Here is a 22245-nt window from a genome sequence, read left to right as displayed (position 1 = left end):
AGTTTAATCAATTAATCAAAGTCCATTAATAACTTTAATTATTTAATATGTTGGACTTGTACTCCTACAAGCCCATTAAACATATTCTCATTATATTTAATTTAATATTTAATAAACTCAACTTTTAAGTTTAATAAATTAAATTAATTATAAATTCAACATTTGAATTTAATATTTAAATTATAAATTCAACTCCTTGAATTTATCACCTCCAAAATTTAATATTTAATAAACCCAACTTTTGAGTTTAATAAATTAAATTATCAAATTTTATAAATTCAACTCCTTGAATTTATTCTCTCCAAATTTCATAAATTCAACTTCTTGAATTTACTATATCACAAATTCAACTCCTTGAATTTACTATATTATAATATAAATTCAACTCCTTGAATTTATTCTCTCAATATTTTATATAAATTCAACTCCTTGAATTTATTATCTCATAATATAAATTCAACTCCTTGAATTTATTCTCTCAACGGGAACAAACGATCCAGTGCTTGTGTGACCCTCAATGGTTCAGGGATACAGCTAGCCGTGGGTTCACAACTCCTTGTGATTCAGGACATAATCCTTTATTCGGGCTTACCCTTAATTTGCCACATTCTATGTATCAACAATTGATCATGAGAATGTCAGAACTCATTTCTGATTGCACTCATCGGATCATGGTAAGAGCGTCTAGTAGCATCGCCCCATGACCCCCTAGGTATCACTCATAGTGCCTGCAAGAACCAGTAGATTATGATTAACGTACAGTACGGTCCCTTCATCTCATATATCCCGATCGAATCTGCAACCATTAGTTCATCGAGGGTTGCATAATAATTCGATAACTATGTGACAACTATAATAGTGGCATCGCGTGTACTATTGGAGAACTCCTTCTCCAACGTACATCTCATACTCTGGCCAGAGATTCAATGCACTATTATTACATCAGATCACATAGGATATCCACACCCGTAGATGAGCGGTGAATCCCCGACTACAATGCACTGGCTCCTATATGTGTCGCAACTGTACCCAACCTCGCCACCTGATGACTCTCCTGGAGCCGGTAAACGAGTCAAAGCACAGCCCTAGCATATAGAGCCTCAGTGTTGTCCCGGGTCGAAAGGACTAATGGTGTACAATCATAACCACGGACTTATCCTCTCGATGAATGATAACCACTTGGAAAGTCCGATGGAGGGTTGTTTGGTATAATCATCATATGACTACCCATCTGCATGTTTGGACATCTCTATGCCCTTACCAAGAAACGCAGTACACAACATCACAGATGCTAGTCTCGAGCTCAAGCGGCCTTTATCTCTGTTTTAGGCGGCTGAATCGACTAGGAACGAATTTAGAATATGCAGTGTTTACAAATCAGTTTCAACATCGAATTACGATTCATTTGTATTAAAGCATAATCAAGGACTTTATCTATGCTGTTTGCATGGGTATACAGATAAAGTATAACAAGACCATAAAAAGTTAAATTAAAATAAAGATTGTTTATTACACTTGAGTCAATAAATTCCCTAGCCAACCGTTGGCTTGCAGGGCATCTACTCTAACACTAGCAAATGAATGCTCGAGACATCATCTCCTTGGGCTACCAGAAGCCCGAGGTTCCAGACGAGTTCTCGGGTGATAGCTTTCTACCCAGGTTACCTCGATAATAACACCTCACTCAAGTGCACAAGTATGTGATATCTTATCTTAGTAATCATTACTGTCAAAATCGCATATATTTGACAAAGGGAAAGGACAGTTGCGTATCAGAAAAGCAAGATATGAGCAACTATCTTGCCATAATTAATATGTGGACACTGAAAACAAGTAATCATTGACTTTCTTTTTATAAATACGAGATTTGTTTTAATATTAAGTGATTCATTCATTTACATATTGCCTGCAACATTTATTACAAAATTCTCCCTATAACCGTGATTTGAGCGTCCGAATGATCATGCTGGAAAATCTTCCGACGCCTATTAACATTCTTTCTCTCTTGAAAGTGCAGGTCCATGTGTCCGAACAATCATATCCAGCTCATCAACTCGACCCGGTGAATCGCTCACCAAACTCTTAATCGATTCACCCGGTATTCATCAATTTACAAGCTTGATAGTTCGTGGCATTGGATATCCCGGTGGCCTAATCCCAAATTGAGTTCCAGTTAATTCAACCCGAGTCTTAATTTGGCTCAAATCTCCTGCTGTTTCCATCGAGTTTTTCAAATCTGTCTGGGGATAACCAGAAAGTGTAGTTCCATTCCCCACAGGAGCAGGGAATCCATCTCCATCTTCAAGAATAACATTGGTAGCAGACACTAAAATCTCTCGATTCTGAAACCGAATGAATATTTTCCAGCCTTTGAGCTCGTCCATGCCCGCATTCAGCATCGTTGCCGTGGACTTGAAGGCCCAAGGTTGAGCACTAGCATTCTTTATGTAGGGATACTCCCTTGTTCGAGAGACGAAAGTCTGTGAGAAAGATCCCGTTGCAATTATTTTGTTCTGGAGGTGGCTTATTTCCATCATCATAATCTGTACTAGAAAGAAATTCAAGAAACTGTACAAGATTACCAATCTCAAGACCATTTCAAAGATGATTTTTTCTCGTTCGACTTTGGACTATTGTAGTTGGTTCATCTGAGTTTTGGTGCTTCAGAACCTTTGTAAGCTTTACTTGGATGAATATTTAATCTGTGTCAGAAAAAAAGAAGGTAACGATGTTTCATGGTTTTGGACTCAGTGAAGGAATTGGCCAGGTAAAATCTCCTCCACTACTTTAACTGAATATTAGAAAAGTAGTTGTACCAACTACAACGTCTGTCTCTCTGTTAGAGAAAAAAATACTGTAGTGCCCACGAAAAAGTTCACAGATCTCGTAATCATGTATCATGTTTCTGTTGCCTGAATCTTCGAAAGATATTAAATGTGAATAACTAACTAGTCGCAATTTAAGATTGGAAATCGCTGATAAAAAGAATATTTTTTAGGACTAGGTATCAAAAGTGGAATAACATCATCATTAATAAAAGGAAAAACCAAATAATTGCTTCTAGAATTCCTCGCATCATTCAAATACAGTAAGTTACACCAGCTACCTTCGACTCTTTACACCGAGAGGAAAAGAAAACAAAAGGAAGAAAGAAATATCCAGCTTCCCAAGTCATTATCACATTTGAACATTAGATACAACTCTTTTGCATTATATCTCCAGCCCCTCTGATCCCTCGCAGCTGCCGCATAGGATGTTCCAGTATAAAAAGAGGACTTCCGAGAACTTTAAGGAGCATTTGAATTCATACTTCTACTACGCCACTTCAATGTTAGCTGGTTGTGAACTGCCTTCGACAAATTTGGATTTTGATTTTGCTACTCGTGATGACCTTGATGACAAAGAAGAATTAGACTTAGGGGAGGAAGTTGACTTAGATTTCTTCCTTTTCTGCTTTTTCTTTATACTAGAAACATTCATGTCGGATCCTGATTGTTGCATGGATTCTCCATAATCTGTTCATAAAAAAGAGAGACAAAATTATGAATAAGAAGCTGCTAAGATCCTTCATCACCTTTTCATCACCTCAAAACATCTATAAAAGCAACATGATGAGAACGCAAATGAGAGAAAAAAATGCCGATGTTATTCACATTTTTATTCACTCTTCGTGAGGTAGCAATAGGTTTTGATACAGTGACTGATCTATCCACTGTAAAGTTACCAAAGAATTCTTGAGACAGTAAGGAAATTTTAACATATAGTTGGGTTATCAGAGCAGAGTCAATGGTTGCCAAAGTAATGATGCATTGATTCAATAATATGTTTAAATCTACATGCCTTGTGATTACATATTCCCAGTGTTCTAGGAAACCCGTTCACCGTGCAGCTGCAAGTCTACCAGTGCACAGAAACCAAATTTATTATAGTCCCTTCGGTTAGATGCATCCTACAATTTACTCGAATATCACGAGAAATGAGCCAAAATTCACCCCCCCCCCCCCCCCCCCCCCCCCCGACACGTGTCTAGGAATCTTATTGATTTATATCTTACAAATCATTAGAAAAATACAAAAATATGCAGAGCATGCTTATCATTTTCAGGCAAAAATTATATTTTCTGAAAGATACAAGAACGTGATATTACAATCATTGGACGAATCATCCTTTCTTGAGTTCCTTTACTGGTCACTGTCTATACGTGGTTCTAACATTAAGTTGGAGGTAATAAAGGCTTATGAATTGCTATGATCAATTATGAATCTTAAAAAAAAAATAAGAAAATGAAACTTCAATATAGAGGAAAAAAGAAAATTCGTTTGAGATGCATGAACCGACCATGGGACGACCACGGAGAAAGCGCAGAACCAGAATTACCGATCGACGTTGCTGTGAAATCAGCTGTTGTCCTAAATTCATTCATCTACATTAACACAAAACAAGAACGGATTCAGTAAGTGGTTAAAGATCATTAAAGGACAGTAGGTAACCAAATCAAATTAAAAACTGGTACAAAATAAACATACCCAACTGGGGGCACTTTCGGAAGGGCCATCCCAACCAATGTGTGCCACATGCTTAACATCTGTTGGAGTCCCAATCTCCATTTCACGCTCTTTTACAACTACAAGAATCAAGAATTTTGAATTTAGCCCCAAAAAATCAACACAGAACTTCAAAACATGAAGGAAATCATACATGGGGAAAATCAACGGCAACATTAGAAAAGGGCAATTACCAAAGATTTGAGACAGAGTATACATGAATCCTTTATAGATCCCTTTCATTTTTGTTCCCATTGGGGAAACTGTACCGGACTAATACAATTCCAGCTACCCTTTTCTAGGATATATGAAGCACAATGTGGAAGAAAACACCAGCAAAACGTAAAAAGGTGTCGCTTTGCCTATCACAAGAGCAAAGGCATTATTATAGGGTTAAAGTCACTCATTAAACAAATCTCCGTCCTAACATCCCAAATCTTGAAAGGTAAAAAATAAAAGAATTTCGGCATCAAAGAAGGTGCATGGGTGATTTAACTTCCTGAAATTGAAAGACCATCTCACAAGAAAAGCATCTAAACAACCATAGGCCACGTAATTATACAATAAACAAAATTAAAGATAATAAATGCGAATGAAATTGAACAAAAATATAATCTTTTTGGCATCCACGTTAGAAAAGAGCGATAAATGTACATGAAATTATACGGATTTTAATCATTTCGACATCTGCATTTGCAATAGAAGCAACAATACCTTTTTCAAGAGTACAAAGTGAGAGAAAGGAAAAGGAAAAGAGAAAGAGTATGTACGTACCTTTACAGTGAAGAGCCTAAATTACACAGAGAGAATGGAGATTAAAAAGAGAAGCTTCATCTCCAGTCCCCCTGCCTCAAACCCCCACACATCTTCGAACGCTGTTGGCTTCCACATGTTACAATAAGCAGACATGCAGACCAAATTGGATTAAGAGTTCTTCAGTGACGGGATGGAGAAGCAAGAATCCAACCACGAACATCAAAAAGAATATGTGGGCACGAAACTGAAAAAAAAAAACAGAAAAAGCTTTGGATGGTTGAAGCTTTCGATTAATTAAGGTGGTAAGGACATTTCATAATTAAAATAATTATGAAACGAAATATTTGTGGAGCATTAATTCTGATGTGAAGATAATGCTCGAAAATTGATGAGGTCCTTTGAAATTATCAGTGATTTTACATAATATATTTTTACATCTAATAATAAATGGTACATACCATGTAAAACAATTATATTATATTAGGTTGAGCAAATATATATTTTTCTTAGTGGACATCTATTTTGTTTTGGCAGAATCTTTATGTCAATGCAAGTTGGCGATTTTGTTTAGAACAATGCAAGTGGAGATTTTACTTTATAAAATAATGAGGTATTGTTGTGAATGATAAGAATGTAGAGAAGAGAAAATGATTTGAAATACTTTATCATCATTTGAGCATATTTATAGAGTTTGAATAGTATGATAAAATACAAATCATATCTCAATAATCATCTACAATAGCTTATCTATAACACTCCCCCTGAGATGGTTATCGACTCAACGGATTACTTCTGAGAGATGTGGGAGCTCAAATGCTACCTCTTTAAAACCTTGTCAGTAAAATCCAATGAGAAAAACTTGAACGAAGGAAAAAGATTACAACAATTGATATTTTCCCTGATCTCAATCATCTAAGATCCTTCGACTGATGCATTCCTATCTTGTGCACCAATTTTTTGAATGTTGAAGTTGGCAATGCCTTTGTAAATAAGTCACTACATTGTCGCTTGAGCGAATTTGATGGACATCAATATCACCATTTTCTTGAAGCTCGTGTGTATAGAAAAACTTTGGTGAAATATGCTTTGTTCTATCATCTTTGATATAGCCTCATTTTAACTGCACAATGCAAGCATCATTATCTTCGAATATTACTGTTGGGTTGTATTTGGCTGTTGGCAACCTATATAATTCTTGAATATGTTGTGTCATTAATCTCAACTACACACACTCCCGACTTGCTTCATGCATTGCAATGATCTTAGAGTGATTTGAAGACGTCGTTGTTTCACCGACTTCCCTGATATAACAGTGTCTCCTCGTTTAAACACATAACATGTCTGAGATTTAGTTTTATGTGGATCAAAAAGATATCATGTATCTGGATATCTAACTACAGAAGACTTTGATTTTGTCGAATAAAATAATATCATATCAGTTGTACCACGAAGTTAACGAAATATATGTTTACACTATTCCAAGTCTTCGGGTTGGACATGAGTTATATCTGGCTAAAAGATTAACAGAAAATGATATATCTGGGTGAGTACAATTTGCGTGATATGATAATACACCAATCATACTTTGATATGGCACTTATGGACCAACGATTTTTTCTCCATTTTCAAGTGGTCGAAAAGAATATTTGTTAGTATCAAGTGATCGAACAAACATTGGTGTTGCTCATGGGTGTGCGTGTGTCTCAGTATATAGTGAAATCAGCCATATAAGTGATTGAACAACGAAGTCAATCAAAGAAATTGAAACTAAACAAGTATATAGTGCGTGTGTCTCAGTGTAGAATCTCAGAGTGATGGTTAGACAACAAGAATAGACGCATAGATCAGCAACAGTGTTAGATCCAAAGCAAAATCATCTTAAAATTAAAATTTACAATACCCATAAATGAATAAAACCAAATTATTATTAAGAATAGAACAATACAGATCATTCACATCGTTATTTTCCTTCTGTACATTTTTTTCTCTCATTATTTTGCCCAAACAGAATTCAAATTTCTTTCATGAAGTTAATAGCTATCATCTCAACACTGCCCTCTTACTATTGAAAATCATAGAAACTTGTAACTCCCCATAATATTACCACGCGTTCACTTGCCATATAGCAGATAAAAGAAGGCCAGTACCAATAACAATGTGTTCCCCAAGCACCACAGTCCACCATTTCTTGCTACTTTTGCTTTCCCCATTTGGCATCATATTACAGCAAGTAAATACAGATTTCTTACCGAACACAAGTTTAAAGGACATTTCTTACCTGGTGATAGATGCAAACACACCATTAAGCAAAAATTATGTCAGAACCGCAGAAACACAAAGGCATTAGAAATTGCAACCAAACAATAAAAAAACACTCGGCAAAACTAAATACGTAGTGTGGGACACGCACTGAAATACAACACCTCTTTATCAAATATGTTGGAATTGCCGTTAAGCATGTCTAAAGAAAAAAGAGATAGATCAATTGTCTCAGTGAAGAGAGAAATATCCGTTGAAGTAAAAAGCTCTTTAATGAGATACATCTTTAGAGTCCCACGAATTTAAACTATTGCAAAATTCTCACCCAAACGCAGAAACACCCAGTATTCCCGGACCTTTTCATTGCACTCACCGCCAGCTAGAAGGCCAATAACCGTGAATACCATACCCCGTTTTCCAATTGTCCAAGAAAACCACCTTCTTCACCGCCCAGAAAGATGTAAAAAGCACAAAAATCATCAACACTCTCTGCACAGCCCTATTCCTCAGCCTAACCATGGCGTGAGTCACGAACGCCAGCAAGAGGCCCACGATTGTATATAAGAATCCGACAGAAAATCCCTCGGCCCCTAGCTGCATCCCTGAGCCCTGGTAAAAGAAAACTAATTTCCCCGGATCTTGCCTGTCCATCATGAACATTGGCATCTTCCTGATTATGTTAAACATCGCCCCTGAAACGCTGAAGAAGTAAACAAAAATGGCTCCAGCCATCCATATATTCTTATCATGCAAGAAAGTATTCCTGACAATCAATTTCTTCAAGAAAAAAGGAGTCCAAATCAATACAACAGCGACTGCCAAAAAGATTTGTTTTTTGGAAACTACAGGAGGGCGATTAATGGGACCAACGGAGAGCTTAGTCCTGGACTCAATTAACTCGGCCATGGATTCAGCCAATCTGGAAAAATCGGAGGCCTCCATTTGGATCGTGTCTGCTTTTAAGTCAGCGGCCGACGGAGGGACTAGACGGATGTGAGGAAGAGATTTAATCCCGAATTGAGCAAAAGAAACCTGAGATTCTCCGAATTCGATTTCGAAGAAAAAGAGGGATTTCTGGTTAGGTTTATTGGATTGGAAAGTGGAGGAGACAAGGGAGAATTCGTTTTTAAGAGTTGGAAGAGAGAGCTCAGGCTTGGAGTGGAGCTGTTTTGCGTCGAAAAAGATGAGAAAGTGGAAGGGACGAGGGGTGGGTAAGGCGAGGATGCGGCGGAGGAGTGGGTCGGTTAGGTGGATGACGCCGGTTGAGGACTGCGACTGGAGGGCAGACAGGTCAGAAACAACGGAGTCTGACGAGGAGAGGGCATGAGATGTGAGGAGACGGAGGAGGAGGAGGAGGAAGACGGCGACACAAGAGGTTAAAGAGATCGCCATTGGTGGCGAAACTAGAGTTTGGAGCAATAGAAGCCAAGACTTCTGGTTTATGGTCAAGTAATTATTTGAATTTTGGTCAAATGGAAGGCTGACTCGGATTTCTCCTCACTTGTCTCTTCCAATCACATCGTGACACTTCATTCTTGTGCCTTTGGCCAACATAAACATTTAATTTTTATTTTTATATTATTAACAATGAGTGTATTTTTGTTTATGTAACGTGCATTTTCATTTTTTACTTGTTAGACCACTCGCACATTGGTGGGTGTTTACCACCACCACCTCATCAAAAATTGTAGGGTCCACATGTCACATACATATTACGTTAACACATCTATTCTCTCAAATTCATTTTAACATTCACACTCATTATTTGTAGGTCCCGCTGTCCACTCAATCATCTTATTCTTACTTTAAATTAAATATATTCAATTTCAATTTTTTTAAGAAATTTGAATTATTATTATTTTAAACTTCATCACGTGTGTGGGGCCCGCGTTCAGCGTCGGTTTGTGAAAATCCGTCGCATTGTGAAAATTCGTCGCAAATAGCGACGGTTTTTCATAAACCGTCGTTAATTATCCAATTTTTTTAAAAAAAAAAACTGACACATGGACGTTCAATTGTTTGAACGCTCCACACCCTCTCATGTGAGTAGGCGTTATAACGCCCACTCACATTGGAGATTGGGTGTTAAATGGATGTTATAACATCCATTGTGGCTGCCCTTAACGGTGATATTTGTATTTTTAGTTACGTAATTCTCATGTTTTTTTGTCTTTTTTGAAAATTGCTTAGATAGTGGGAAAAAAACATATATATATGTCATGATCTTTTTTTAAGAATATTATGTGGCATAAAGTGCCGTATCATAAACAATTTTCCTCTAACACCATAAATTTCAGTAAAGAAAATAAAAAAAATTCAGCCAAAAAAGACAAAAAAAATTAAAAAAATGCAAATTATAGAACCAAACATAAAATTATCCCACCATTAAATATTGTCTTATTTACATTTCTGAATGATATCCTATAATCTTTCATTCAAGCTTACATCTCTTCTAGTTGTAAATATATATATATATATATATATATATATATATATATATATATTATATTATGTCCGAACATTCAGATTCAGTCAGTCCACTCTCCATTATATTTTCTGAAACAAACCCTTGAAAAAACATACCCCGATAAGTTATTTAACACCGTGAAATGGTGAAATGGGTGCAGAAATTATGGTACCAGAGAAACAGTAATCCTCAAAAGTTGTTTATGAATTATACATGTCCAGATACTGTAGACATCAAAAGCTACATTAATGTGCTGATATGTAGCCTCGAGCAAAGTGCAGAAACTAACATGAACCATTACCCAACATTTACCTAAACCCAGAAATCAATCTCTTGTATGTTTTTCTATCAGGTTTATACCCTAATACTAGCATTTCATCATGTAATTTCATGGCTTTCTTCAGTTCATTTTCACGACACAGACCAATTATCATAAGTGTAAAACTTTCACTACTCAACAGTTCGCATGTTTTCATGTAACCGAACACCTTGGTTGCCTCTTCGATTCTCTTCTCTCTCAGTAGCGCTGCAAGAAATACATTGTACGTTGCTATTTCTAACACACCCTTCAATCCTTTCATCTTATCATGCAACAAAATTGCCGAATCGAGTTGTCGGTTATAGCAATAGTGCTTAAAAAAAGAGCCACAAGTACTCGAATCAATTAAACACCCTTGATCCAAAATCAAATTCAAGAGCTCCTCCGCTTCCCTCCATCGACCTACCGAACACAATTTGCTAATGTACTTAGAAAGTTCAATGGTGGCAGGACATAACTCTCCTCTTGTTATATCTATTAACAATTTGCTTGTATCTTGTGATGGATTTTCCTGGCAAAGAACAGCCACAAACTTATTGTAACAAATCTCAGTAAGTAAAATTTCCTTTTCCTGTATGATATTATACAACTTGATTGCATCTCTCACCCTGCCTTGCTCGGATAATAATGCTCCAAGCATACATCCATAAGTAGAATGCTGTAGCTCGATCTTCTCATCATAAACTTTCTTGAGAAACAAATCCACGGCATAAGTAGCTCCCAAATCACACAGTTTCTGAATTATCAAATCATAATCTGAACCTCTTGGTTCTGGGAGATATCCCTTTTCCAATATTAAATGCAAAACCCTTTCAATCATTTCTGTATCTCGAAATTTACATGCCCCATCAAGCATTGAACCGTAAGTATTTAAACTCGGCTCGATTCTTTTGCTGCACATTTTGTTTAGATGATCAAATGCTGCTTCAAAATCCCCTCTTTTGCTACAGTTATCAATCATCAAATTAAACATCGCGGGAGTGTAGATACCCATATCTAAAATCCTGGAAACTCTCTCAAATTTCCCATGTTTACATAAAATTCTCGCAATCAAAAACCAAGTGAACTGATCTCCTGAAACCCCGTTTCTAGTCATTGAAGCATAAAAGCACCAAGCAATTCTTAGCTCATTTTTATCAACCAACAAATTCAGCAAAGCATTGCAAGTACCTACAGTCAACTCAACCCCATATTCCGCAGCTTTCTTATATATCTGTAAACTTTGCAAATACATTTGTTTACTGCAATAGCATTCAGCAACATATTTCAGAACAAGGGAAACGCTGTGAAAACCAACACCTTTGCGCGATTGAATCAATAAATGCACAATCACGGCTGGCGGGTGGTCTTGAACAAGTGAATCTAGAATCGGTTTTCCAAGTTTCGACAATCCGGAGTCGAACAGTATTCGGGTCAGCCTGCACCGAGTCTTGAGGTCCGGGGTGAAATCAATATTCGTACACACCCATTTAAAGAATTGAAGACATAATTGAGGTCGGGTTTCGATTCTCTTAAAGATTTGGTGGAAGAGGTATGGGGTAAAATTGGAGGAAAGATTGAGGGTTTTGAGCAGTGGAGTCCAGAATTTGGCGTGTCTTTGCAAGAGGATAGCGGAGGCTTGTGAAACTAATTGGGTTTGCTTTATTTGGATCCTCCAATTGTTAATCGGATTTGTTACTGCAATTGAGAAGCGTTTGGATTCAGTGAGATTTATATACTTTTTTGTTCTGCTCATTTCTGGTGGAGGAGGTTAGAACACCCGAGACTCGGTGGAACGGTGGAAGAACATGTGGTTCTCTTTCGTTGAGAACGCTACGGTTTCCTACGCTTTTAACTTATGTCGCACTTTACAAATATTTAAAGGCTAAATCGCTATAAAGTTTCTTGTTTATTATTTTTTCTTGGATTCGAAGGACGATATCATATGGGCATATGACAAATTTCTGGGAACTTGAAGAAGAATACACGGCCCAAATAGAAGAGTCATCCCGATTTAATAAATGAGTTGAGTATGAATATTTAATAATTCGACAGACATAGAGATGTAGATAAAATTAAATATCCATGAGAAAGAAGATTAGGGATGAAAACGAGTCGAGCTATTCGTGAGCTCGAGTCGAATTCGAGTAGCTCCATCCTTTAATTGAGTTTTTTCGAGCTCGAGCTCAGTAACTCAATATGTTATCAGGTCGAGCTCGAGCTTAAAAATTACTGCTCGAGTTCAAGTAGTTTAATTTTTTCGAGTTGAACTCGAGCAGTCGATTGCACTCCTAATGAGGATGAATGAAAATTATACTTGATTTCCAGTAGTTTAAATAGTTTTCGAGTTAAATTACACTATGATGAAGATGAATATAATAGATGACTTATATCTACGTGTTTTTTTTATCTTAACTAGCATCCCATTGTGTGCAATTTGAATAATCACTTAAAATTATTAAAATTGTGCAATGAATAAATATTACTAATAAAAAAATCATTATATAAATTTTTCTATACTACTGAGCCACTGAGGATGCCAACAATCGAAAAGTGACAAACTTATAATTAATTCCCAACAGGAATTGACGTAGAAAGCACCAATTGATTGTTTTGTATGTATTTTCATATGTATATATCATCACTTACTGAACCCATTACTAAATTTATTTACTATTCGTCTTGAGAATTATCGACAAAAACTTGATTTTGGAAACAAAAAAGAACGACCTTCAAGTAGAGATTCCCACAGTCGAAAATGAAAACCAGAAACAGATGGGCATTTCAACAGAAATCACATACCACGCGTCACCAAACATCTACAAACTATCTTCTTACTACAATTTATTGCTGCCTGCCTTCAACCTTGAAGCTTATTCACTCGATTTACAGCAGATTTATGCATCCACAGTCTCATCAGATGGCATCGAGGCTAGAGTGAATTCAGGCTGATCAGTTTTCACTTCACTGTTTGAACCATCCAACGCATTTGGCCGCCCCAGAACTTTCAATGCCAGGTGGGCAGCCTTTTGTCCAGATATCATCATTGCCCCAAACGTTGGACCCTGTAAAATACACACGAGTTCACATTCAAGATTATTCAATAATAATGGTAAATTAGAGCAGTTGTTGATTTAATTAATTCTAATTATTTAACCATTCTTGGGGCTCCATCAATCTCTGCAACTTCCATTCCTGTAACGATCATCCCAGGAACAATTTCCCTCGTAAGCCTAACAATGGCGTCTTCAGCTGTGTTCATATCCAGGGCCTTCATGCCGGGGACGTTGTCAATCATTCCAATGCTCTTCAATCTCTTCACCCCAGTGGCGCCGAAGGGACCGTCGTGGCCGCAAGAACTCACCACCACTTTCGACTCCATCACGTTCGGGTCCATGCACGACTGTGTGTCGTGGTTCATTGAAACCAAAGCCCAGTTTGTGACCACTCCAGCCACTCTCCCCCCCTTCACGATCAAATCCTCGGCCGCCACCGCGTTGAACAGCTTCACATTGGGCCGCGCCAGGAGTTTGCTCATGATGGTGGAGGTGAAAAGAGCGGCGTGCTTGATCACAACGTAGTCTTCCTGCTCGTCATACTCGATTTCAAGTTCGTCAAGGAACTTGTGTGCTGGCTTGCGGACGACCATGGCAGAGAACAACTGGCCGCCGAGCCAAGCGCCACCACCTGGGCTAACGGATTGTTCAATGATAGCTATGTTGATGCTGGGGTTCTTGCTGAGCTCATAGGCGCAGGAGAGACCAGCAGACCCGGCGCCGACGACGACGACGTCGGTGTCGGCAAAGGTGATCATATCCGTCATGTAACGCCTGGTCATCTCGCGGGAGACGATGGATTCTTTAATGGGATTGAACTTAAAGTTTTCGAGGTTGTACGACAAGGTAGCGGACATGGAAATTGGTATGTTCCGCCGGGTCGATTTGATGGGTTGAGCATCACGAGTGGGGATGACGCATCCATGGAAAGAGTTCTTGTTATCCAGAAACCCAGTCTTGGAAAGAGGAGAGGTGAAGGTAGTGGCCATGGCTGCCATTGAACAGAGAAGAGAGAAATGTAAGCTGGAAAAGTGAGGGTGGGTTTGAAAATATCAAAGAAAAGAAGACCTGAAAGACGGGGAGATTGTAAGATAGAATTTGAACGATTCAGAATTATTGTAAAGTTGGTTGTGTGCATTGATGGCACCTCGGGAATATAATTTTGGGCCATTGCGACCAAAGACTGTGTGCTAAGTTCTACTTCTGGTTTTTTTGTAAAATAATTTTAATATATAGTTTATTTCATACATAGTTTCATTTATTTTATCTTATTTTTGCATTGCAAGATTAATTTCATTTTTTGTTGGGATTTTGCCATTTGAGGAGGCTAAATTATATACAAATTATAAAATTTCTAATGGATTAAAAAATGATAGGTCATCCAAATTCTGAAAAATATCCCCAGCACCATATGTGGAGTTATTAATTTCGTCGCGGTGACTGGTGACCAAACCAATTATGTTCTCGTAATGATGTTTTTAAATATTGATTGAATTATTTAATAAAAATTTATTTTCTATTTTTTTAGCATTTCAAATGTTTTTCAAAAAATTTTTTATTTTAAAATTTTTTCTAAATAAAAAAATTAGACGGGTCGTCACACTTAATCCAAAGCCCAAAACAGGTTAGGCTGGGTCGATCATTTCGAGGCCAACCAAAATGATGGGTCAACCCACTCCGCCTAACTGCAGATTTTAGCGGGTTGCGAGCTGGCTTACTTAGCCAGCCCGTTTTAATATCCCAGCCCATTAAAGATTTTAACAAAATGTAAAAATGAAAAAAATATCTTAAAATGTAAAAAAAAGCGTAAAAATTGACGAAAAAAAGCTGATTTTTCAAATTATAAAATTAACAACAGAAATATTTTTAAAAATTCAAGTATTTGTCTATAAATAAACCTCCTTGTAATTATATGTATTTTTCTTAACTATGTATGTGTTTTTTAATTTAATTATGTTATGTTTTTTAAAAATTACGTTTAAGTTTAAAATTATTTATGTGTAATTGCATTTTTTTTTTCAATCGCACTTATTTTTAAATACAAAGTTATTAAATGAGATAAAAAATTTAATATTTTAATATTTTTGCAACATCATCATCTAATTAATGTAGAAACATACAATGAAATTATCAATGCTAAAATTAACATACGATAAAATTATCGACTTCGTCTCACCAAATAACTCACACAATGGAATATGCAAGCACTCGACCAAACTATGGACTTAATTTATATAAAATAACTTTAAGATAGGAAATAATGAATTAATCATGAATGGATCCCATACTGTGGACATCTTTACAGCAGGGGATGTGGCGTCGTTTTACACCCGCAACACAAAATTTTTTTTGTCGTTTTATATATTTTAATTAATATTTTCTTTTTACATTCTTTGGTTTTTTGTTTTCCTTTTTAACTTTTTTTGGTATACAATCTAATTTTTTTAAAAACTATTTTTTATTTCTTTTTTATCTTGTCTATATTTTTGTATCGTTTTTTCTTGTTATAATTTATATTTATGTACTATATACTAATGTATCAACTAATTAAATATGTCAATATAGAAAAATGATAATTATACGTTTTACTCCCAAAATAAATAAATTCGGTAGTAAAAAAATTAGAAAAGAAATGGACATGCAAATGATCAAAAAAATAGAAATTTTTATATTCAAGTCTTCTCATCCCTTGTTGTAATTTTTTTAAAAAAAATAATGGGGAAAAAAAGAAAAGAAAATGGATGAATCATGTGAAAAGAACTAAAATTGAAAAATAAATATGTTTTACTCTCAAAACAAATGAGATAAACAAATTGGGAAAAAAAAGAAAGAGTGAAACAAAAAGTCCAAAAATTACCAAAGAAAGAATTATAATATACTTTAAACAAGACTAAAAATGTTTAAAAGTGAAAATTTTATAGCGAGTAAAAGAAAGATGAAACAAAAAGCCCAAAAAAAAAAAATTAAAATAAATATAAAAACAAATTTTTTTAAAAAAAAACTTGTGCCACATCATTCCCTAATATGGAGATGCCCACGGTAAAGGATCCATTCCCGAATTAATCATATATATAACTCATTATTCACGTGATTTTCGCGTGGTAGACCACATAAGCACCCTCGTATAATTTCTCCTTCTAACATATTTTTGTGTTAATTTTATGTTTTGTTATTATATTTTATATGATAATTATGTTAGAAGGAGAATTATGATTGCCGTGACATAAATTATTCACTAATTTATGTGATTGCAAAGAATTATGATTGCCGTGACATTATAGCTATCGAACTTCTCTTGTTTGATTTGGGAGAATTAGAGTTCTAAGTTTTATATTTCATGACTGATTTGAGAAAAATACGTAACATGTAGCTCTCACATGATCGATTTAAAGTTAGGTCAAATAGAGAGATAACATTAGAGACAATTTTTGGAAGAAATGAAAAATTTGGGGGGTGAATGGTGATCAAGAAAGAATAGAGACGAAAATGGGAAAAACAGCAAATAAGATGGACAAAAATGAGTATGATACCAGGAAATATGGGTGATGTCTCTCTCTCATGCATGACTAATTCAACATTAAATCTAACGGACAGGTAACGTGAGAGACGATTTTGGGAATAGATTAAAATGTCGAGGGATGAATTCGTCAATCAAGAAAAAGAGAGAGATGAAAATGGGAAAAAACTATAAACAAGAGGGACAGAAATTAATATCATACCAATAGATCTGCTCTTCTACGCTGGCCTCGTTCAAAAACCAGCTATGCCTGTTATATGTGATTATTTTAAGGCACGATCAGGTTCTCCCACGTTCTTTCATGCAAACATCTTGGTCCCATCCATTTTTATTTTTCTTTTGGGGATTCCCCGAATCTCCATTCAAACGTAGTTGCCAATCTCTCCACATTTGTCGGTCATTTCCTTTTCTCCAATGCCCTTTTTCACAAATAATTCTAGTATTGAATATGAATTTCAAATCTGATCAAAAAATGGATCTTGATTTAGACCCGGATCCAAATTCTTACATATTACGATTAGTATGATTACTTGACTTTAAATATTCTGTTGATAGACAGACCCCAATCTCAGAATTCTAAATTCTGACGTGGTAAGAGAGGAATTCTCTCGACAAATGGAGAAAAGGGCTTATCTTTTTCTCTCTCTTCTAGTCTTCACCGCCAATCTTCTTGCCATACTTGGTCCATTTTCAGAGGCCGCAGAGTCAACAGGTTCATTCGATGATAATTTCAGCAAGACTTGTCCTGAGACTAACTTCAAGACTTCTGAAGATGGGCAGATCTGGTATCTTTCCTTGGATAAACAAGCAGGTTGCTAGTGGCCGGTGTTTTAAGTATCAGAAGCATTTAATGAACACGATTTTGAATTTGCCCATTTCATTTTCTTACAGGTTGCGGGTTTATGACAAAGCAGAGATACAGATTCGGTTGGTTCAGCATGAAACTCAAACTTGTTGGAGGAGATTCAGCTGGAGTGGTCACTGCTTATTATGTAAGTTTTGAACTTATTTCAACCGTTGGAAATGATATTCAGAAAAATCTATAGTTAATCTTAATTCCTATTTAACTGGATGCAGATGTGCACTGAAAATGCGGCAGGGCCGGAGAGGGATGAGCTAGACTTTGAGTTCTTGGGGAATAGAACAGGGCAACCTTACATTATACAGACAAACGTGTACAAAAATGGAACTGGTAACCGCGAGATGAGACATAGTTTGTGGTTCGACCCCACCGAGGATTATCACGAGTACGCCTTTCTGTGGAACAATGAACAAATACTGTAAGTTTTCTAGTTTTTTGCTCATCTTATTATGTTCTTGCTTCTAATCAAATTACATGTAGAGCAGCACTAGAAAATATACAACTAAAAATATTTGAAGTTCATCCTTAGTCGCATGTTAGGTCTGTTCCCATGGGCAATATTTAGTTCGATATCTCTGTTCTTTAGTTACCTTTTCAACCTCTCATGGATAATTTATCGGTCTTTATCATCCGATCTACCGACACTACTTAACGTTTCATTCTTGTTCGTTATGTTTGTTCATCCATAAATACAAGAGCATTATGATTCATGCTTGATTCTTTATGTTGACATTGTCTCTTCACTACTTTACCAAATTATCAGGTCCATCTCGTGACTCTGTCACTGGTACCTTCAATCCGTGTGAAAAAAACCTTGTTATATATTGGACTGATACATGATACATCTTGTTTAATCCGAAACTAATCAACCGATACCTCCAAATAGATTTGTTGTGGATCAAGTTCCTATCAGAGTATACAAGAACACGAACTACACAAACAGCTTCTTCCCCAACCAGAAGCCGATGTACTTATTTTCGAGCATCTGGAACGCGGATGACTGGGCAACGAGAGGTGGTCTAGAGAAAACAGACTGGAAAAAAGCACCATTTGTGTCATCTTACACCAATTTCGTGGCGGATGGGTGTCAATGGGTGGACCCTTATCCCGCCTGTGTATCCACCACCACGGAACATTGGTGGGATCAGTACAATGCGTGGCACCTCTCGGAGAATCAGAACATGGATTACGCTTGGGTGCAGAGGAACCTCGTGATATACGATTATTGTAAGGATACTAAAAGGTTCGCCACATTGCCTGAGGAGTGTTGGCTGAATGAATCCATCAACTGAGTAGCTGATTTTGCTCGGACGGGTTTCGGTTTTGTATTGATGGGATGCATTCTTTTTATTTTGTAGATTAAATTATCATTATTCATAATTTTATATACTATTTAATATTGAAAAAAAAAACTCTTTTGCGGAAACTTAACCGTATTACAAAAAATATTTCAATTTTATCTAAAATTTAACTCCAATATCTGTTCCATTTTTTATCCAAATTTAAATGTCTACATGGCTCTTAAGAAAAAAAATTAATTATTTTCTATAGTTAGATTATAAATTCAAAAATAGCTAGTATTTTCAAATTTAAATTATTATTTTAATTAGTAAAAATCATCTCTAATGTTTTTATAATCTCTAGTTTTTTTATAAAAAATAATTTGCGTGCATAATGACACTAGTTTAAAGAGACAAATTTTTTCCAAACTTTAATTATGATTAATTAAAGAGTAGGTGAGACGGTTTCACGAATTTTTATCTGTGAGACGGGTCAATCTACCGATATTCACAAAAAAGTAATACTCTTAGTATAAAAAATAATATTTTTTTGTGAATGATCCAAATAAGATATCCGTCTCACAAAATACGACTCATGAGATCGTTTTACATGAGTTTTTGTTTCAATTAAAAGTTGCTGAAGCTAAGAATAAATAAATAAAATTTAAACAAGATAAATGTATTCCCACCTGTTTCTATTATTTATTTTATTGAGTTAATTTGAATTTAGTTATTTTGACAATAAACATAAATTATTTCTAGCATCCACGACCTTTTAAAAGCTGGCAGTAGAAATAATTTCGTCAGATATGGAGTGCGAGCTGTAAAAATCCTTTCTCGATTGCCAAAGGTTCCGATCGCAAAATGGTGTGCGAGAAGTGTAAGCCTCTTCTCCTCTTTCCTGCCGAATCAATTAGCCATTTTTACGCATAATCTTGGAATTGGTTTGTTAGGGTTTTGCCAGATTGTGGGGGATTCGTATGTCGACGATGATGACGAATTGTGTGTTTGTGCAGGTGAGAAGAAGTTGTCGAAGGTGATAGTGCCGGACAAGTGGAAGGAAGGGGCACACAATACCACAGAAGGTGGTGGCCGTAAGGTTAACGAGAACAAACTCCTTTCCAAGAAACACAGGTTCCCTTCACCCCACTACTCTATTTTTTTGCTTTTATTGTTCTTTCAAGCAATGGCACGTGAGTTGAAAGCTACAGACTTTATTTGGTGATTGAAATTACTTGCTGTCTTGTTGTTGATCTTTATACTAAACCCCATTGATCGTTTAGAATTCATTAAAACGTATAAAATTGTAGCCTTGACGCGCTTCTTATTCGTTCAATTGTGTTTTAAATTAGTTGTTTACATTTCGTTTATACCATGGTGGAATCGGCAATCCTTGAATTCCCTGCTCCTTGGTTTATTATGATTGTTTTTTAGATAGAGAACGACATACACCAGCTAATTTATTTAAAACAAAAAGAACCATAAAAAAGGGGAGGACTAAGCCAAAACCTCTCAAGAGAAACTAGTAAAAATATGACTTTCAAGCTTGTTATCCGTGCAATCTCATGGCACCGGCGATCACAACCGTCCTCTTCGGCCTCGTGCATCACATGCATACTAACATTCGCTTGGTTCGCTCTCGAACCACACTATACTAAAAGAGATTGGTTCTGATACCAATGATAACGTCTCAGTCGTCGAATCTGGAGCATTACACAATCCTTTCTAGCTTAGAGAGAGCGTTAGATCATAGAAAATAAAGGCCATCGAAGTAGGTAATGGTTAGAAATCGGAAGGCATATGCTGTAATAAAACTTCTCTTTTATTATAAAATAGATTATCAGTCACTTTGTTCTGTCATTTTGAAATTAGTTGGGTTGGCAGGTGGACACCATATGGACAAACAAAGTGCGTTATCTGTAAGCAGCAAGTACATCAGGATGGCAAATATTGTCACACATGCGCATACAGTAAAGGTAAACTTTTTTCCATTTATACCTTTGAAAAAAGCATTGGTGTGTGGTGATTCTATGTTTTTTTTAACCCTTTCTGATCCAGGGGTATGCGCAATGTGTGGGAAGCAAGTAATCGACACCAAGTTCTACAAGCAAAGCAATGCATAATGTATCGAATGAGCAGAAACGTCTGTATTCATAGTATGATATGAACTACCAAATGCATGTACTTTTGAATCATGTTGTTTTTATCATTATGTAATAATCGTTTCCACATAAGCAAAAACTAAAATACCTTCTATAGAAGAAGGTTAAAATACTACGAACGGAACGCAATGGATGAGGGGGATGGACAGGTCTGTGATGGCAGGGGAATCCATATACTATAGCGCACAATGTGTTTTTGTCCTATATTTAGGCTCTATTATATTAAATATAATATAATTTTTTTTGTATAATATTATATTTTTATCTTTTCAAAATCATCGTGCATTTCGATTTGTTGATTGTCAGTGAATTGTTATTATTTTTTTTACTATTATTATTATTTATCTTAATTAGAGCTCCGATATAAATATTTTAACATGTTCTAAAAATAATAAAAATTTATCGATCTAATAAATGACTATTTTTTTTATTTTTTTAAAAGTATTTATTATTATTTATATTTTGATAGATAAAATAATATATGAATTTTAGATATTTTTTCTATTTTTTAAGTAATAGTTTACACAATTAAAGTAAACAAATCAATTTAATGGAAAAGTTTGTCATCATGTTTAAACATTATCTCAAATAATATAAATATTTTTTATATAATAGTATTTAAAGTTTAAATATGTTCATTATATAACATAAATAATTTTAATAATCATTTAAACTCGAATACTCACTAACTTTAATTTAATAATTAATTACATAAAATAAAAATATAAATATCACATAGATATAATAATAATAATAATAATAATAATAATAAGACAACAATGATTCAACAAAAGAAAAAAAAACAGAGACCGAATCATCATCGATATTGTTATGTAGCATTCCAGGTAACTCATATTCACTGAAACAATTTGAATCACTCAACTGCAACACTGAAATTTGCGAGCATTTCCTAGTAAGGTTCTATGATTATTGGAGTTCAGTTGATATGCAGAAAAGGAAAAAAATATTAGGGCCTCTCTATTCAAGTATAGAAGTGTTGATTTGTCAAAAATTTTCCAAAATCTCCACACCAAATGAGCTAGG

The 22245-nt window shown here is 35.6% G+C and overlaps 6 protein-coding genes across 7 annotated transcripts; 2 read left to right on the top strand and 4 right to left on the bottom strand.

Moving 5' to 3' along the window:
* Positions 1-3042: 3042 nt before the first annotated feature.
* On the bottom strand, positions 3043-5544 carry LOC142517890 (uncharacterized). 2 transcript variants are annotated; one of them, XM_075620387.1, is made up of 5 exons: positions 5319-5544; positions 4739-4906; positions 4527-4624; positions 4339-4423; positions 3043-3515 (listed from the first exon to the last, which is right to left on the bottom strand). In XM_075620387.1, exons 2-5 carry the CDS (start codon positions 4797-4799, stop codon positions 3316-3318), a joined length of 444 nt encoding a protein of 147 aa, XP_075476502.1. In that variant the 5' UTR covers positions 4800-4906; positions 5319-5544; the 3' UTR covers positions 3043-3315. The 2 variants fall into 2 exon arrangements, with proteins under 2 accessions (XP_075476502.1, XP_075476503.1); XM_075620388.1 differs by lacking the exon at positions 4739-4906.
* A 1659-nt stretch (positions 5545-7203) lies between these two features.
* On the bottom strand, positions 7204-9008 carry LOC142517889 (putative dolichyl-diphosphooligosaccharide--protein glycosyltransferase subunit 3B). The gene is made up of 2 exons (XM_075620386.1): positions 7885-9008; positions 7204-7578 (listed from the first exon to the last, which is right to left on the bottom strand). The coding sequence occupies exon 1, from the start codon at positions 8949-8951 to the stop codon at positions 7929-7931; it is 1023 nt and encodes a 340-aa protein (XP_075476501.1). The 5' UTR covers positions 8952-9008; the 3' UTR covers positions 7204-7578; positions 7885-7928.
* A 1205-nt stretch (positions 9009-10213) lies between these two features.
* On the bottom strand, positions 10214-12199 carry LOC142519337 (pentatricopeptide repeat-containing protein At4g21170). The gene has a single exon (XM_075622319.1). It carries the CDS (start codon positions 12078-12080, stop codon positions 10335-10337), a length of 1746 nt encoding a protein of 581 aa, XP_075478434.1. The 5' UTR covers positions 12081-12199; the 3' UTR covers positions 10214-10334.
* An 880-nt stretch (positions 12200-13079) lies between these two features.
* Positions 13080-14493, bottom strand: LOC142518309 (thiamine thiazole synthase 2, chloroplastic-like). Its single transcript, XM_075621073.1, has 2 exons — positions 13482-14493; positions 13080-13389 (listed from the first exon to the last, which is right to left on the bottom strand). Exons 1-2 carry the CDS (start codon positions 14376-14378, stop codon positions 13222-13224), a joined length of 1065 nt encoding a protein of 354 aa, XP_075477188.1. The 5' UTR covers positions 14379-14493; the 3' UTR covers positions 13080-13221.
* Positions 14494-17221: 2728 nt separating this feature from the next.
* LOC142519456 (putative xyloglucan endotransglucosylase/hydrolase protein 8) lies at positions 17222-19145 on the top strand. The gene is made up of 4 exons (XM_075622485.1): positions 17222-17708; positions 17789-17889; positions 17975-18177; positions 18646-19145. The coding sequence occupies exons 1-4, from the start codon at positions 17513-17515 to the stop codon at positions 19049-19051; spliced, it is 906 nt and encodes a 301-aa protein (XP_075478600.1). The 5' UTR covers positions 17222-17512; the 3' UTR covers positions 19052-19145.
* A 617-nt stretch (positions 19146-19762) lies between these two features.
* LOC142518300 (uncharacterized) lies at positions 19763-21405 on the top strand. Its single transcript, XM_075621066.1, has 4 exons — positions 19763-19919; positions 20056-20173; positions 20924-21015; positions 21098-21405. The coding sequence occupies exons 1-4, from the start codon at positions 19904-19906 to the stop codon at positions 21160-21162; spliced, it is 291 nt and encodes a 96-aa protein (XP_075477181.1). The 5' UTR covers positions 19763-19903; the 3' UTR covers positions 21163-21405.
* Positions 21406-22245: the final 840 nt, after the last annotated feature.

The sequence above is a fragment of the Primulina tabacum genome, chromosome 11 (genome assembly GCF_025594145.1).
Source record: "Primulina tabacum isolate GXHZ01 chromosome 11, ASM2559414v2, whole genome shotgun sequence".
Classification (NCBI taxonomy): domain Eukaryota; kingdom Viridiplantae; phylum Streptophyta; class Magnoliopsida; order Lamiales; family Gesneriaceae; genus Primulina; species Primulina tabacum.
Note: the sequence above shows the minus strand (reverse complement) of the source record. Positions and strands in the feature narration are given on the sequence as shown.

Coding starts and splice junctions, on each gene's coding strand:
- LOC142519337 (XM_075622319.1), bottom strand. CDS start 12,080: ATGAGCAGAACAAAAAAGTATATAAATCTCACTGAATCCAAACGCTTC.
- LOC142517890 (XM_075620387.1), bottom strand. CDS start 4,799: ATGGGAACAAAAATGAAAGGGATCTATAAAGGATTCATGTATACTCTG. Junction 4,625..4,738: donor TACTCTGTCTCAAATCTTTG/GTAATTGCCCTT, acceptor TGATTCTTGTAG/TTGTAAAAGAGCGTGAAATG. Junction 4,424..4,526: donor CCGAAAGTGCCCCCAGTTGG/GTATGTTTATTT, acceptor GTGTTAATGTAG/ATGAATGAATTTAGGACAAC.
- LOC142518309 (XM_075621073.1), bottom strand. CDS start 14,378: ATGGCAGCCATGGCCACTACCTTCACCTCTCCTCTTTCCAAGACTGGG. Junction 13,390..13,481: donor TTGATGGAGCCCCAAGAATG/GTTAAATAATTA, acceptor TGTATTTTACAG/GGTCCAACGTTTGGGGCAAT.
- LOC142517889 (XM_075620386.1), bottom strand. CDS start 8,951: ATGGCGATCTCTTTAACCTCTTGTGTCGCCGTCTTCCTCCTCCTCCTC.
- LOC142518300 (XM_075621066.1), top strand. Junction 20,174..20,923: donor CTCCTTTCCAAGAAACACAG/GTTCCCTTCACC, acceptor TTGGGTTGGCAG/GTGGACACCATATGGACAAA. Junction 21,016..21,097: donor CACATGCGCATACAGTAAAG/GTAAACTTTTTT, acceptor TTTCTGATCCAG/GGGTATGCGCAATGTGTGGG.
- LOC142519456 (XM_075622485.1), top strand. CDS start 17,513: ATGGAGAAAAGGGCTTATCTTTTTCTCTCTCTTCTAGTCTTCACCGCC. Junction 17,709..17,788: donor TTCCTTGGATAAACAAGCAG/GTTGCTAGTGGC, acceptor ATTTTCTTACAG/GTTGCGGGTTTATGACAAAG. Junction 18,178..18,645: donor TGGAACAATGAACAAATACT/GTAAGTTTTCTA, acceptor ACCTCCAAATAG/ATTTGTTGTGGATCAAGTTC.